Source organism: Hemicordylus capensis, chromosome 2 (genome assembly GCF_027244095.1).
Source record: "Hemicordylus capensis ecotype Gifberg chromosome 2, rHemCap1.1.pri, whole genome shotgun sequence".
In the NCBI taxonomy this organism is placed as follows: Eukaryota; Metazoa; Chordata; class Lepidosauria; order Squamata; family Cordylidae; genus Hemicordylus; species Hemicordylus capensis.
In genome coordinates, this window is record NC_069658.1 from 272,232,430 (window position 1) to 272,249,641 (window position 17,212).

At 43.1% G+C, this 17,212-nt stretch overlaps 1 protein-coding gene across 15 annotated transcripts in view; it reads right to left on the minus strand.

The window, feature by feature from the left end:
- The window catches only part of CADPS (calcium dependent secretion activator), a 544,177-nt gene that overhangs the window by 264,974 nt on the left and 261,991 nt on the right, over window positions 1-17,212 (minus strand). For all 15 annotated transcript variants that reach the window (XM_053299036.1, XM_053299049.1, XM_053299045.1 and 12 more), the window contains one exon: window positions 1,066-1,177. In XM_053299036.1, the coding sequence (XP_053155011.1) occupies window positions 1,066-1,177 (112 nt within the window). The remainder of the gene's footprint in view (window positions 1-1,065; window positions 1,178-17,212) is intronic.

Consider the following 17,212-nt stretch of genomic DNA (forward strand, 5'->3'; position numbering starts at 1 on the left):
CGTCAGAATAACTTCTGTGTCTACTGTTTTTATCACACAAGCTACTGAAGTATGAGGTAAACTATAATTGTCTTAGGAGAGGTAATCCTTTCTCTACTCTGAAGCAAACACTTCTAAGAGGCCAGTATTGGTTGGGTCCAGTGGCTGACATCCTGCCTAAATTATTCAGTGAAAGACTCCCATTTAAATTAATAGGACAAGTTAGTTGTGACTTGTGCTAATAATTCCAGTGGGACTTCTGCTGAGTAATTTATTCAGGATGTCAACAGTTTGTGTGGGAAGGTCCGTTTTGATAGGCCAGTACTCACCTTTTTTCTTGTTTCACTGTCAAACCTAGCTTACCTGAGGAATCTCTATTTGGTTAGTAACAGTGCTTCTATCTGAAAGTCTTTTGCTGTTAGATTAGGTAAGAGGGATACAACACTCAATGGCTAAGGCATCAACAATCCCTGCAGAGCTGAAGTGAGAAAACTAGGCAGAGTTCTTTTTATGCCTCTTACCAAGATACTTGAACTAATGAGAACTGTTCTTGGGGTGTGTGTGTGTGTGTGCGCGTGCGCGTGCGTGTGTGTGTACATTTCAATAGCTGTGTTCTCAATTTATTTTCCAACTGCACATTACAGTAGTTTGTTATCTCTGCTCCTCTGGACAACACACATCTCTCTTTGTCTGAAGCAAGGACTTCAGTCATTCCGCTCTGAAACCCTTCATTGTTTGTTAGGCTTATAGAGTTTAGCTCTCAAAGCCAGAAAGTGTGTCTTTTTTCCCTTTAACATAAGTTCCATTATCCTTTGTTGTTGCTGTTCTGCAAATGTGCACTTCTGTGTGTGCTTTCCCAATAGCTGCCAATATTCCTTTCTTGTTCAGGGGATATTTAGCCAGCTGTACTTCTGCCATTGAGAAGTATGCCAGATACAAGATATGAGATGTCCTAATTTCCAGCCCTGCAGGGTAGAAAGTCTGTGTTCTTTTGTGACTTGGATTCATAAAACTGTGGCTGCTGATCCTGCCAGGAAGGATTTCTTCACCCTGTAAACAAAGTCGAAGAGGTGTCACTGCCCTTACCCGCCCAAGTTCTTTGTCTTCTAAAGCCAGCACACCGGTACTCTCCGTAAACAGCTTCACCTTCACTGCTGGAAGGGCGTGTGTGGTGGAAAAGTCACCCTGAGTCCCCCAGCTGTGAAAACATCCACAATGAAAACATTAGACAAGAAAAGAAGCCAGCTAACTCAGCACTATCACCTTGGGGTGAAAAGGTTAGCACAAATGTCACCAACTGTCACAGGCATTAAAAAAGCAACAGGAGTGACATTGTGTTAATTAATTAACTTGGTAAGAAAAACTATAAGACAACAACTCAGCAATGCCATGCAGCCTCCTCTGGAAAGGCAACAAAATAGCATGAAACTAAAGCTGAAAGAAACTTTTACTTTGTTATTTTTCAAGTGGGTAAAATGAAGGCTGATGAAAATATTTGTGAAAGGCAACTTCATACAGAAGTTACAAAACCATCTAGATAGCTACCAGCAGCTGTATCCTATTATTGCAGTATCTGAGTAGTTAAAAGCAATTAATCAGAATTTCAAATTCTGCACTCAAAATACTAAGCAAACCCTATAAATATGTGCATATCAATATCTGCACAGATTTAACTAATTTGTATAATTTACTGGCCTACATGTTACACAGCATTATGTGGGTGTTTCTAATTGGTCTGGGCTGCTGTGGGCGTGCCGGTGATCCTGCACAAGACCCTGGCATGCAAAACCCTTGCACTTCCAGACGGCAACTTAAATTCTTTCCAATGTAAGTTGTGCTCCTGAAGTGCAGCTACGCAACTTTAAGAATATGTGCACTTGCACTCTTACACAAAACCACTGGTGCTTCGTTAGATGCCTACAGCAGGGCAGGCCAATCAGAAACACTAGTGTAATGCTGAGCAACATGTGGGCCAATGTGTCTTAAAGACTCAAATTCTTTTTTGTATACAATTTGGAATGTTTTTTGTTTTTTGTTTTACAAAGAACAGTGTAAGAGGGAACAAAGGAAAGGGAATGGAGGGGAATATGTTAACATATGTAGAGTGTAATCCAGTCAAAGTTAGGCATACCACGTTCCTAAGCCTTATTGAGATCATTATTAGTTGCTCCTGTACATCTGAACATGTAAGTCTCTTGTAATTAGTGGAACTCAAATATCCCATTAATTTCAGTTAATGGGACAGTTAGGTTACAAATGTCCCAAATTACAAATAGATAATACGGTTACAATGTTATAGATGGATAATATGGCAATAAAAGAAAATATGACCAGAGAAAATGCAAGGAAAGCAGACACTGTCTAGTTTTGGCGGCTCACATTCTCTACAGCATAATGGTGATAGTTACAGAGCTGCCAACACTGCTGAGCGGCTGTACAAAACACACCTCTACTGCTGTGGAGGTGGGCTGTTTTGTGAGCAATCGCACATTGCAATGCTACTTCCGCTATTCCCAATAGTAGTGTCATAACGTGTGATTGGAACAGCGACACAGTGGAACAGCCCAGCTCTGCAGCAGCAAAGGCGTGTTTTGTACAGCCTCTCAGCAGCAAGGGCTGTTCTGTAATTGCCTCAATTATGCTGCGGAGAATGTGAGCCCTTATTTGGGGAGAGGGGGATGCAAGATTCTAATTAAGGAGAAGGGGCTGCACGAGATTCCTTTGATGACGATCTAGCCCTGTAATTCTGTGAACACAGAGGCTTCCCAAGATGTTGTACTACATTAAAACAGACAAACACTGAACAAATGGAACATTCTGAATATATTGGAGTGCTTGAGAAGGTTCTGTACTCTCAGCTCTAGCCGACTGCAAAAAAGATTTTCACTCATTTGTAGCACTTCTAACTGAAAAAGTTGCAAAAACTCATGGAATACAAGAAAAGATGATGTTTAAATTATATAAAAAATGAGTTCACGGAAATAATGTCTGGGCTCATGGTGGTGTGCTCAGTCAGGAGCAAATGGAATGGAAGGCACAGGCAAGAAAAAAAAATCCCATTATGTCTTCCCTGTGCAGAGACCTGAATGCAAGAGAAAATTTGATCATATAAAAAAAAATATTATCAACATTTTCCAATGAATTGCAGTTGCCAATGAATTGCACCACTGCAGGATCACAGACCCTTGTTTTCACATAGCAAAAACTCTCTGGTACTCAGCGGACACAATATTCTTTATTCCATCATACTTCTCAGAGAAGAAAGCACTTCACCATTTTAATGTATTTGTCTTCACAACAGTCTAGTGAGGTGGGTCAAGACTGACTTGCCCTAGACTATTCCACCATCCAGTGTCAAGACTTGGATTTCCAATATCTAATCGCCAAAGCATGGTTTCATAATTATGGTCACTGTTGGTGAGGAGGGAACATCCTGGTGACTGTGTTGTGACAAGCAGTAAATAAGAGACATCTCCCCTCCTTTCCCTCCAGTTTCTGGTGCATTGCAGGAAGTTCAGAAAGGGAAAGAGGTCTCTTGGTTTGTGCTAGGCAGGAGGTCCCTCCCCTCATAGGTCCTCCAAAACATGCAAACTAGGAGACCGATGAACCCCACACTTACCCAGAGTTCTAGACACCTGGAGGTAACATGCATAAAGTGAAAAACTAACCCCTATTCTAGGCAGTTAAGCTTAGGCATGTGTAACAAAATTGGCCTAGGAGTCAATGGGCTTTGGTACAACTAATTCCATTAAGGATCGTGCTGCAATCTTAGGAACATAGGAACACAGGAAACGGCCATATACTGAGTCAGACCATTGGTCCATCTAGCTCAGTATCGTCTTCACAGACTGGCAGCGGCTTCTCCAAGGTTGCAGGCAGGAATCTCTCTCAGCCGCCCCCACCCCATTACCTGATGTGTCTTGTAATCTCCCATCCCCGAGTTACAGTACTTCCTGAATATACTTTATAACCCTATAGGTCTCCAAATCCTTGTGTGTAAATCTTTGTAGATATATGATGTACTGTACAAACAACTACTTTGTATATAATTGTGCTTTGGCAACGTACTGTATGCTTTGGTAGTTTGTTGGTTCAATAAAAAAATCTTGTCCTATCTTGGAGAAGCCAGGGAGGGAACTTGAAACCTTCTGCTCTTCCCAGAGCGGCTTCATCCCCTGAGGGGAATATCTTGCAGTGCTCACACATCAAGTCTCCCATTCAGATGCAACCAGGGCAGCCCCTGCTTAGTTATGGGGACAAGTCATGCTTGCTACCACAAGACCAGCTCTCCTATCTTATGCTCCCTCAACTCCACTGGAACTCAGCTGGGGTAGTGGGGAGGGAGGGGAGGGTCATTAGTTACCTCGAAAGCTGAGAAGCACTGGGCAGGAGAGTCTTGAAGCTTTGAATGCCTTCCAAGCTGCTGTAAAGTTATAACCTAACTCTTACCCTTCCCTGAGTTCTCTGCATGTGCCAGAGGACTCAAGGGAAGGGAGGGATTGAGGGCAACTACAAATAATGTTTGGCTACAATGTCTGAGCTCCTGCCCCAAATGTTATGCACTGCTTTATGATGACTATCCATAGAAGCTTAGGAGGAACAGGAGTTCTGGAGATAGCATTATATTATCCATCACTGTGAAAACTGTTTTTCATTATCTAGGACAGGGATTCTCAATGTTGGGTCCCCAGATGTTATTGGACTTCAACTCCCATAATCCCCAGCCCCAGTGGCCTTTGGTTGGGGATTATGGGAGTTGAAGTCCAATAACATCTGGGGACCCAAGTTGAGAATCCCTGATCTAGGATATGAATAATTTACTCTTAAGTAGTTTAAATCAAGGGCATCACACTTAATCAGGTGGGGGACTTTACCCACCTTGTGCCACCTTCTGCCTTCCCAAACATTGTTGTTGATTTCAGTGGGAGAGAGACTGACTATGCTTGACTCTCCCACTGAAATAAACAGAACTTAAGAGCACTTAACTTTGGCTGGATTGTGGTCCATGATTTTGCAATATTCAATCCATTTTCTCTCTGGCAATTTGTGATATCTCACAGCTGCAAACCAAATGACACTTGAGCTGTAAAATCTCCTTCGTGTTTGCAAGGCTTTTGTCAGAGGAGATATGCTTAAGATGCCAGCCTGAGAAACACTATGTACTGTGTACGTGCAATTGAGTTTAACAATTCATAGCAGGTTTTCCCTCTCTAACTCTGGAGAGAACACTGGGAACTTTTCATTAGGGCTGTGATGGATTTTCAATAATCTACACAGCTCATTTAATTTTGTTTCTTGAACTTTCAAGCTGTGCTACCATTTTTTTTTAACAAGTGGAGCATTTGCTCTTATGAAGGTAGGCTGTTTTTTCTTCTCCCCATCTCTCTCTTGATCAAACACACATACAGCTCAATAAATACTACCCAAATGGCCTTAATATTGCCATTTTGTGTAAAGGGACACCATAAAGAACAGTGTCTCTGCCTTCTCCATACACTTCAATATGTCACAGATGAAAACATGGAAATTCCTATGCATTGGTGGGGCTAAGGGCAGAGTACAGCATCCCAGAGGCACAGCACAGTGGATGATGACGGACCCAACCCAATCCAAGTTCAAGTGTGATACAAGGAGAAAGTGGAACCTGAAAATGGTTATAACCTTAGCAGAGGGTGCAAAAGTATTGACTACACAGAGTTCAATTCCCTGGAGTGGTTCTGTGAAAAACATGGGCATCCCAGATGAAATGGGACAGTTGGAGAGTATGTTCTCTTTTGAACAGTTTTTAATGAATGAATCTTTGAATCTTTATTTTGGTCATCAAGCAAAATAAAGAACAGTTTTGCTTTTTGTTTGTAGTTCAGAGGATCATCACACTCAACTGCATTTGGGGGGAGTAAGTCCCTTTGAACTAAGTGGGACGTACTTCTTAGTAAAGAGGCTTGGGGTTAGGCTAGAAGGTCAGAAAAGAATATGCTTTGAAACCATATCAGATTGACTGATATGGATATATTTTTCATTCCACTGTATAATGTAACTTGCTTTACATGTTATTTGTCCTGGGGACATCTTCAGTGTGGTACACAGGGTTTGCTTCTGCTTGTAGCACACTGGATCACATGAAGCTGCCTCCTAGGAACATAGGAAGCTGCCATATACTGAGTCAAGACCATTGGTCCATCTAGCTCATTATTGTCTACACAGTCAGGCAGTGGCTTCTCCAAGGTTGCAGGCAGGAATATCTCTCAGCCCTAACTTGGAGATGCCAGGGAGGGAAATTGGAACCTAGATGCTCTTCCCAGAGTGGCTCCATCCCCTAAGGGGAAAATCTTACAGTTCTCACATGTAGTCTCCCATTAATATGCAACCAGGAAATGTCAGGGATTGAACTTGGGAGACCTTCTACATGAAGTGCGTGTGATCTACCACTGAGATGGATGGTGTGGGTTAACCACTGAGGACTGGAGGGTATGACAAACACAAACAACAGTAATACTCATATGGTACGTTATTTGGTTTCTGAGCATTCAAATCACATTTTAAAACTTCTGAACATAAGGGTTGGAAATATAAATATATTACAAAAAGGAACACAAGATCGGGACAGTTTCAGAAGCTTTTGCTTAATGACAAACATACTTCCAAATCTATTATACAGTCACATGACCTGGGAGAGGATGCTGTTATATAAAGTGAACATTCAGAAGCCTGCTGGGTGATGTCAAGTAGTTTAGAGGGTAAAGTGGTAAAGTAGTTTAGAGGGTTCAGTTCAATGGCAGTACATGTCAAATGTTGAATTATTGCCTTGTCTATAATCACAAAAGCCCAGATTTTTACAATAAAGGGAACAGAATGCAAGCCCCATGCATTCAAACTGCCTGCATTCAACAGAAAGATAGTCAGTATGTGCAGGCATGTAAACCAAAACACAGATGGTAGAACTAATTTTAGGCCCACTAGAAAAGGCAGTATTGCTCTAAGCAGTTTGTTTCCTTGACAATATCTCACTGTGTACTTCTTAACCCATAAAATGTTGCTGTTTCCTAGTTTTGCAGCCAACGTTTCCTCAGAATATGTGCTTTTCATAATAACAGCACATTTTCTTCAGCGGGCCTGCACAACACTCTTCCTCATTAAGCTTAGGTTGGTGATATATACATGAATGATCCAGATCCAGTTTTTTCGTGACATCACTGAAAACTCTCTTGGGCTCACCTTGAGTTTGTGAACTTTTGAAACACTGTGCTCTAGTCTTTCAACTCTCTAAAATTATCACATTTCCCATGTGTCACATAAGTACAAAAGACCAACACCTATAGAAATGCCTTAATATTTTTTGTAGCATTGTGAAAAATCTTCTAGCTTATTCTTATGAATATGTCCTCCTTCCTGAACATTGACAGCATGTGTTTAGGGCATGTTTATGCAGGACGTGTTTAAGAGGCTATGCAGTTTTCACATTGGCTGGATATTTGCAATTTCTGAATCATGATTATGCACTGTTGTTATTGTGTATCATATGTGCAATTGGCACAACTGCATATTGCTCTCTCTCCATGCAAAAAGGCCTAACTTCTAGCCCAAACCCAAATATATGATAGCTCAAACACAACTCAGATATGTTTCACTGGCTAATATCTTGACTACATTTACTAGAGGTAGTCCTACTGAAATTACATGCTTCTTTGGAGCAACTCCTGAGTAGTAATCCTGAGTAACCTAGTCCAGATCTCAGCCACTGTATTCACTGAGGCTTACTAGAAAGGAAATATGCACAAGATTGTATCCCTAATTGCTCATCATTCCCCATTCAAATGCATAGATTTGGCTTACTTGCTCTCAAGGAGCACTTGCCCAGTCTCATGGGCAGCCACAGAAGCGAGAGAGACAGAGGTCTTGGAGCAGCAGGGCAGCCTGAGGATGTGCTTCTTCATTCACTTGTGGATTACAAAAAAATTAAAATAAAATAAAAAATGTGGAACTCACTTTTCTGGTTTGGCTTGTTTTTACTCTTATATATAGCAATCCTTTGAGGGATTTAGAGTCTGGTGTTTTGAGATATTATGTGTCTATGTTTATTAATTTGTATAAATTACACATATTGGTGTTTTACAAGCTTATGGCAGGGGTGTCAAACTGCGGCCCTCTAGCTGTTGATGGCCTACAACCGCCATCATGGCCTACAACTTCCATCCCAGTCACAGTGGCCAGGGATGATGGGAGTTCTAGGACAATCACCGCTAGAGGGCCACATTTTGACACCCCTGGCTTATGGCTTCATTTAATTTGCCTCTGAATTTGTTTCTGTGCTGGTCTCTGGAGGGTGGTCTCTGGGAGGAACAGGCACTTCAGGGCTGTCCTTAGGGCATGGCAAGCAAGGCAACTGCACCGGGTCTCGCTCTTTTAACCCCCATTAGAATTAACTTGAAGGGGGCCCCCGCACTGGCTGATTTGCCTTGGGCCCCACACCCTGCCAGGGCTCTCTAAGGACAGCCCTGGGCACCTTAGCATGTGCAAGTCTGATCAGAGTTGCTCAATTAATTATACATGAGCTTGCTTAGTAAGTTGCCACATTTTCTCACGGAGAGTATTTGCTAGGCCTGTGTGTCAGAAACAAAAGGGATACCACCACCAGGAAGCAGCTGCTGAATACAGGGGCAGTGCTCTGGGCACTCTGGTGGTGGTAGTGGGTCCTTTAAGTGTGCGCCCAGCACTGGCGTGGGGGCAGCCGGGGAGCGCAGTGAACTTCGGGAGTGATGGGCAGGGAAGTAGGAAATGACACCCGGCAGGATAGAAAGCCTGTGTGTCTGCTGCAACAACGTATGCACTTCTAGGTACTGCTCGGAGATATACAGAATCAGGCCAGAATCAGAACCAGTCTAGCTAGCTCAATATTGCCTACTCTGACAGTTTGGAAGGATTTTTTTTCTCAGCTCCAACTGGAAATACCAGGAATTGAGCCTGGGAGTCTTCCACATGCTTACTATGGATTTATTATTATCTCTTGTTTACACAGTCAGACAGGTGTTATTGGCTGGTTTGTTTTATCCAGACATCAAGTCCTTCCCAAGGACCTGGGACGGCTGAATTTTATTATCAGTGTTGTTGCTGTTATTATTATAGATATCGTTGCAGAATATAGGCTGTTCTCAGTAAAGTTGTTTTTTGTCATTGGCTGATGGTGATTTCTGTGGCCCCTATGGTGTTGAGGTGCTCTTCATGGTGTTTTGGAATTGCACCTAGGGCACCAGTTACTACTGGGATTATTTTGGTCTTCTTCTGCCACAGCCTTTCAATTTGAATTTGTAGATCTTTGTCTTTTGTTTTGTTTTTCTATTTCTTTTTCTTCAATTCTGCTATCACCTGGTATTGCTATGTCGATTATTTTGACTTGTCTTTCTTTTTTCTTCTTCTTCTTCTTCTTCTTCTTCTTCTTCTTCTTCTTCTTCTTCTTCTTCTTCTTCTTCTTCTTCTTCTTCTTCTTCTTCTTCTTCTTCTTCTTCTTCGTAACATTTTATATCCCGCTCTTCCTCCAAGGAGCCCAGAGCGGTGTACTACATACTTAGCTTTCTCCTCACAACAACCCTGTGAAGTAGGTTAGGCTGAAATTGAGGTGACTGGCCCAGAGTCACCCAGCTAGTATCATGGCTGAATGGGGAGTTGAACCCAGGTCTCCCTGGTCCTAGTCCCGCACTCTAACCACTACAGCATGCTGGCTGGGTGACCTTGAACAAGTAGGTATCTTTCTACCTCAGTTCTTCCTTTGTAAAACATGAGAAAGAGTAATCAACCAACAGAGTTGGTGTGAAGGCAGAAGAAGAACAAGGCTGTAAAGTACTGTGTGCAACATGAATGCAACCTGTAAGCATTAATATCGGACATAAGTAATATCAAGGTAGAGTTTATCTCATTTCTTAAAGAGTAAAGAGAACCAGTAGAGGGCAGTGTGGTCATGGAACATTCTAAGCATTACTACATCCAGCCTACACTTTCTGAGGCTGGTGAGAGACAGTAGGAATTGAAGGCTATTGCTACTTATGGGACGCACACTCCTGTCTGTTGTCCCACTTTTTTCTCTGGTCAAACAGATTTTGTGAATTTTTTAATCACTCAAAAAAAGCAGCGTCTGTCTCTAGCCCAAGAGAGGGATTTGCTCTATGTACAGAAAACAAGACCAGTTGTCCTGTCAGGAGACCACTGCATGGATAATGCAGTTAAGTTTTTATAGATACCTACCTAATGGCACAGTGGGAAATGGCTTGACTACCAAGCCAGAGGTTGCCAGCAGCAATATAGGAAGATGCTGAAAGGCTTCATCTCATACTGCACGGGAGGAGGCAATGGTAAACCCCTCCTGTATTCTACCAAAGACAACCACAGGGCTCTGTGGTCGTCAGGAGTCGACACCGACTCAACGGCACACTTTACCTTACCATGTCTATAAATGTGAGTAGATAGCAAAAAATAGTTCTTAAAATATATGTTCTGAACAGTTTTCTTATTTCATACCTAATGCAGAAGGCAATAAATGTTTGTTTAATTATTTACTTATTATTGATTTAAAGTTTATTTATTTAAAATATTTATCCCCTGCACCCCCCAGTGCAGTATTGTTCTTTTTCCCCCCCAAATTCAATTTTTATTAATTTTAACAGTCATTCATTGCAAATACACACAAAAAGGTGGACTTCCCGCCCCAGTGCAGTATTGTTCAGGGCAGCTCACAAAATTAGTAAAACAAATAAAACAATATGAAAACAATATAAAATTAATAACAATTTAAAAACCAAATTAAAAAAACATATAAAATTACTAGAAACCACATTTAAAAGTAGCCACTTAACATTTCAAAATGTTCAAACAGATATAAGCTGCAGATAATGCAAAAATATGCAAATTATGCATATTTCATAGGCATACATTATGCATATTTCATGTTCCATTTTGCTGACTGTTAGTCATTTAATTTGTATGAGTCAAGATTATGCAACTGAAGAGGCTACAGACCTTGAGGGTTCTAGGTGACCTGTATCTGCTCACATGCCAAGACTGAACTGATTTCATGACTCAGTTTGAAAAACAAATATATGGACTGAGAGCCCACTGATTCTGTGAAAACTTTGAGCAAATTACTGTAACACAGATTCAGTTTCCCATTAGGTAAAAACAATGATCTCATGGGCTTCTGGTGAGGATGAATAAAATGAGAATGAGAGGAACAGATGAGAGGAGGGGCTGTAGCTCAGGGAACATGTTTTGCATAAAGAAGGTCCCAGCTTCAGTCTCTATGGCCAAATCAGGTAGAGCTGGGACCACTATTTGAAAGCCCTGGAGAGCTGTTGCCAGTCAGAGAAGACAATCCTCTGCTAAATGTTCTAACCCAGTAAAAGGCTGTTTCATATTTCCATAATACAGCAGGAGCTTGAGCCATGTAAGGCCAGAATCATGTCATTTGCAGGAGCATATTGCAGGGAGAAATCTGCAGATTACTTACAAAACATTCTGTCACACAGTCCAGATAGATAGTACAGGTAAGGCCCACTGTGGTTAATGGGAACAGCACACAGGTAAACTTCCACAGAAGGCACCTTTATGGGGGAAAGGCATAATCCTTGAGATATCCATTGTGTGTGTGTGTGTGTGTGTGTGTGTGTGTGTTTTGCAAGGAATTTGTGCTTCATGGGCTAGAAAGATCTCATCATCTATGGCACTGGCTATGGCATTGTGGATATTTGTTTCAGAGGGATGCACAACCTCAGGAACACACTTCATGGAGCCAGAGTGAATTATCCAAATTTTCTCCTCCTGCGATACGCTTGAAACTGTGCAGTCAGAGTGGCAGTGTGGAAGCTCCCCCTTATGCTGGAGTCTCTAGCTGATGTGCTACTGGAAGACTGCTCCAGATGTTGGCCACTGTGTCCAGTTCCGCATGCTAGGACACTGATTAACTGGAAGAGGTTCCAGTGAGGGCAACAAAGATCATAAAAGGGACTGGAAATCAAGTTCTATGAGGAACAGTTAAAGGAGCTGGGTATGTTTAGCTGGAGAAAAGAAGTGGAGATATACGATCACTGTCTTAATAAAGATGAAGGGCTGTCACATCAAAGGAGGAACATATTTGTCTTTTGTTTCTCTGGAGGGTAGGTCTAGAACAAATGGGTTGGAATTACAAAGAAGCAGACTTATGAAGGTTAGTGGAACAGACGGCCACCTGCAGTGGTAGACTCGCCTTCCTCAGAGGTTTTCAAACAGAGGCTGGACAGGGAGGTTATAGCAGTTTCTTTAAGTGGGGTGGTCTAGAAGTCCTCCCAAGTCAGAGATTATTTGAGAGAGTGTGTGTGTGTGTGTGTGTGTGTGTGTGTGTGTGTGTGTATAACCCCAGTATCAAGAGGTTTTGTTTTGTTTTGGTTTGGTTTTTTAAAGTATTTTGGGTTATTACATTGACCCAGGTTTCAGTGGCTGACATACTGAGCAATGTTGAGCACATGGTGGAATGTTGCACTATGTATGATTCCACTCCCCTTTGTAAGGTTGCACTCCCCTTTGCTAAGCAGGGTCTGCCCTGGTTTGCATTTGAATGGGTGATGTGCAAGCATTGTGAAATATTCCCCTCAGGGATGGGGCTGCTCTGGGAAGAATGCTTGCATGCTTGCATACAGAAGGTTCCAAGCTCCCTCCCTGGCATCTCCAAGATAGGGCTGAGAGAGACTCCTGACTGAGGCCTTAGAGAAGCCGCTGCCAGTCTGTGCAGACAAAAATGAGCTAGAGGGACCAATGGTCTGAGACAGTATAAGGCAGCTTCCTAAGTTCCTATTGTACAAGCACAACAGTTGCACAAATGGAGTCATGTGAGGGGAACATAGGAAGCTGCCATATACTGAGTCAGACCATTGGTCCACCTAGCTCAGTATTGTCTGAAGCAGCTTCTCTAAGGTTACAGGCAGGAATCTCTCTCAGCCCTATCTTGGAGAAGCCAGTGAGGGAATCTGGAACCTTTTGCTCTTCCCAGAGCAGTTCCATCCCCTGAGGGGAATCTCTTACAGTGCTCACATTTCCAGTCTCCCATTCATATGCAACCAGGGTGGACCCTGCTTAGCTAAGGGGACAAGTCATGCTTGCTACCACAAGACCAGCTCTCCTCTCAGAGTGCTCTTGCACAGTACAAATACTGTTCAAACAGAATTGCATGACAGTGTGACCAGTATATATACTGGCCACATTGCTGTGCAACTCCTTTTTTGGGGGGCAATTTTGCACAGGTGCAACACCACCCTTGTGCAACTGTACCAACACAACATTCCACTGCAGGCATAATGTTGCATAATATCTTAGCCAGAGAGAAAGTGGAAGAGCGCTCAAATGAACATTCTGCCCCCAGGCCTCTCAGAGTCTTAAAAAAGATCTTGAACATGGTCCTGCCAACTCTCTGATTAGATGTGCTTCATATTTTGTTCTGACCTGTTTGCACTTCTCACTTTTTGTTAAAAATGCATGACTTCCACAGGAGATGCAGCAGAGGTTTTACAAAGATTTACAAGAATGGCTACTTCAAAAACGTTTTGAATTGTGTTTGAAGTTCTCGACCACATTGGACATTCCAGTTTCAATCTCTTCTTTGAGAAAGATGTTTATAACAAAATGCTTAAAATGGCCTGCTCTCTCATTATGTAAGACATTATGAATGGAAATCCTACTCCTTTCTTTCACTTGCTCAGATTACACCACACTGCCACACTCACTGCATGTCAGTTTATAAACAGGTCCCTGAAGGCCCATGCGCTAACTAGCAACCATGGACTATAGGTCTTGTGGGGAATGGGAGGGATGCAATGCCCTTTGGAACCAGCTGCTAATCTGCCTTGTATCTTTTGATGTAGTTTAGATACTCAGTATGCTTCACAAAATGTTCTGTTCTAACATGCTGCTCCTACAGCCAACAAAATCCTAGGCCTTTTGACAAACAGTGCTTTAATCTCATTTTGCCTTTGGTTGTTTCTGTTCATTAGCAAGTTGCAGTGCATTTCAACAACAATCAATGGGAATATGCTCTTTACGTTTCCCAGAATTTGGCAAAATTGAGGCTTTGATTTAGAAAGATAAAAGGCTAATGGCATTTGTGAAGACTAAAAGTCCATGTAAAATAATCTCGTTTATAAACATTATAGACACATTATAGACACACAAATACAGACACATCTCTATAATCTAATACTTGTTTGCTTGCTTCTATCCAGGAACAGCTCTGACTAGGCGGCTTCATTACAATCATAATGATCATACTGGTTTAGACTAGCATTTCTGTGCATGTAGAAGATTATGGAAAGGGCTCTTGGCACACTAGGGACTATGGAGGACATTTCTGCTCATGGCGCATGCACATTCCTATCATGTGTGCTGGAACCTGTAAGATGATGTGTTATTTGAACCAGCCCAGAGCGTTTACATATAGTAAATAAGGTGCTAAAAAGCTATTTGTTTTGAGCCTGGTTGAGTTGCCACCATTGATGACCACTGCACACAGTCTGGTGAAAGACATGTCTTGACTTTAAAACATTCCTGAGTTTAATGTGCATTATCTTCTAGTATGCCAGTAGCATGGGGACATGTCTTCACAGTGATAATGTCAAGGGACTTCAAGTAAAGATAAATATGGCTGTTTGGGAACACGGCTGGAAATGTGAGTGCTGTCTCTACTATTTTAATCAGAGGAAATATCAGCTGGCGGAGGAAATTGCAAATTTCCAAAAATAGCTTTAGCAGGTCTCCAGGTTGTGGTAGAATAATAAAGGCTTGGGCTTTGAAATGCCTGACACAAAAAAGTGTTTGATATTGGAAACAAACCCTGCCACCAGTTTTCTTTGTAGAAAGCATTTTATAACACTCCGTTAAGGCAGGGATGCACAACGCAAATGCCCTGGTGGGCGGAAGGTCAATTTTCAGGCCCTAAATTTTGATTATTTCATTGATTATTTGATTGATTATTTCTTTTATTTATTTATTTAACATATTTTTATACTGCCCAAAACTTGTGTCTAATTCATGTATTTATTATTCCTTTTATTATTTATAAATATTAATTTAATTAATATTAAATAAATAGAATTAAATCAAGTTAAAAATAGAATTAAGTCAAATTAAAATGAAAATCATTAAAATGAATTTAATTTAAATTAAGGCAACTGTTAAAGCTCTGGCAAGATTAATTAAACTGAATACACGTTCATTTTTAATTTGATACCACTGGCCTTCAAGCCCTGCCCCCTCAGTTCTTTGCTCTCTGCATCCCACTGGGTGAGTGGCAGCAGTGGGGTGAGGCGGCATGCTGCTGTGGGTGCGGCACTGCTTGCCTCCTCCTCCTGCTCCCCCTAGCTCCCAGCCCCTCTACTCTAGTTGGTGCCACTTGCCTTCCCCCCATCAGCCAGTGTCAGGGATGGGAGTTTCCTGGCAATGAGGGCACACATGCGCCCTGATGGAGACACATGCAGATGCATGCACACCCTCATTTCCAGCAGGCTCCTAGCCCGGATGAGGTAGTGGGATTCGGGAGGCAGGGCGAGTGGCAGAGGGAGCCGAGCAGCTGATTATTATAAGAGCCAACCTCACCTTAACAATTAAGATGACGTTGACTCTTATAATGATCAGAATAAGTTTACAAGCAGTGCATGATGGTAAATAGGCATCCTCCCCTGTTTGACCTCACTGTCTTACAGTCAAATGTGTACTGCCACTGAATACAGAAAATTAACTCTTACGAGTTACTTGCAGCTAATATCAACTGACAGAGCTAGAGTATCTTCCACGCATTTGTCTTTTCCTGTTTACAAGCGATCTGTTCAAATGGGCAACTTTATGACCTGAGAAAATCTATTTAATAATCTGATTATATACTGTTTGAAGAAGTATCTACTTTTATTTTTCCTGAATATGAGGTGAGACAGGTAGTTATGAGGCAGAAGGCCTTTACAGTGGTGGCATCAGAGGCGTAATGATAGGGAGGGCTGGGGGGGCACGTGCCCCGGGCGCCATCTTTCCCGGTCACGTGGGGGGCGCCGCCATGACCCCTGCCAATCCCCCAAATTTAAATTTTTTTTAAAAAATAATAATAATAATAATAATAATTTTTTACAATAATGCTGGCCTGGGTTTGGCGGCGAGTGCCGCGGCGGGCGCCAGTAGTTCGAACTTAGACAAGTGACGCGAGCGAGGCCCTCTTGCCAGCCGGTCTCGCGTCACGCACGCACGTGCAACTCGGCCGGCGTGCCGAGTCGCGCTGCGCATGCGTGCGCGACAACATCCCATCCGTCCTCCCAGCTCGGCTCACCGGCCTTCTGCACGTGGCGCGGTCGCCGAGCAAGCGAGCGAGGAGAGCGTTGCTGGGGCTGGGGGCGCCTGCAGGCAGGACTGGAGCTGGAGGACAAGTGGACAACACATGGATTCAACGGTGCACGGCGGGATTCGGGAAACAGACCTCGAGAGACGAGAGTCTCTCTTCATAATTTAAAGCGGCGTGCCGTGGTCAGCAACTTAAGATGTGTGTACTTTTCAGGACGCAGCAGTGCGCTGCAAACTGCCTTGGGTTCTGGTTTGTGGCTGTGTTTTCTGCGTTCCAACTTCTGGTTTGTGGGTTCTGGATTCCCTGCCCTAAGGCAAGCCTCAATCACTTCCCAGGCAGGGCGACCTCTTGGTTCCCCATGTGGTGGGATGATTCCCACCCCAGATCTCCCCCACCCTTGCCTGCCTCCGCCTTAGCCCTCTTTTTGCCACTTGCGGACCCAGAGCTATTGAGCTGAAAAGTGAGTGACTCTGCAAACATGCGCGCCGTGGGGCGGGATTCGCCGCTGCGGAACAAAACCGCCCGCCCGATAGCCAAGGTGGTTGCTTGCGTCTTTTTGCTGCTGGGTTGATCTTGGGACTGGGAGGTGTTTTGGGGCGATATCCAGCTCCCAGTCGCAAAGTGGCTTCATCAGGCTGGGTGCCGGAAAACCAGCCGGCCCCCTAATGAAGCTTGTCTTTCCCCCTCCTCCTGGGAACTGGCGCGAGCTGCGTGACCTGCGTCTTTCTTTTCCAGCAGCTTCCTCGGCGCTCTTCCCTCACCCTCAGGCTCCCCTCCCGGTCATCTCTCTGATTATTTCGTGCTCTCGGGGAAACTTTGAGGTCATGTGGACGTGTGAGGGAGTTTAAGCTAATTAACTAACGATTTAGGGGGGGAAAGGAAAAGAGAAAAGAACAGAAA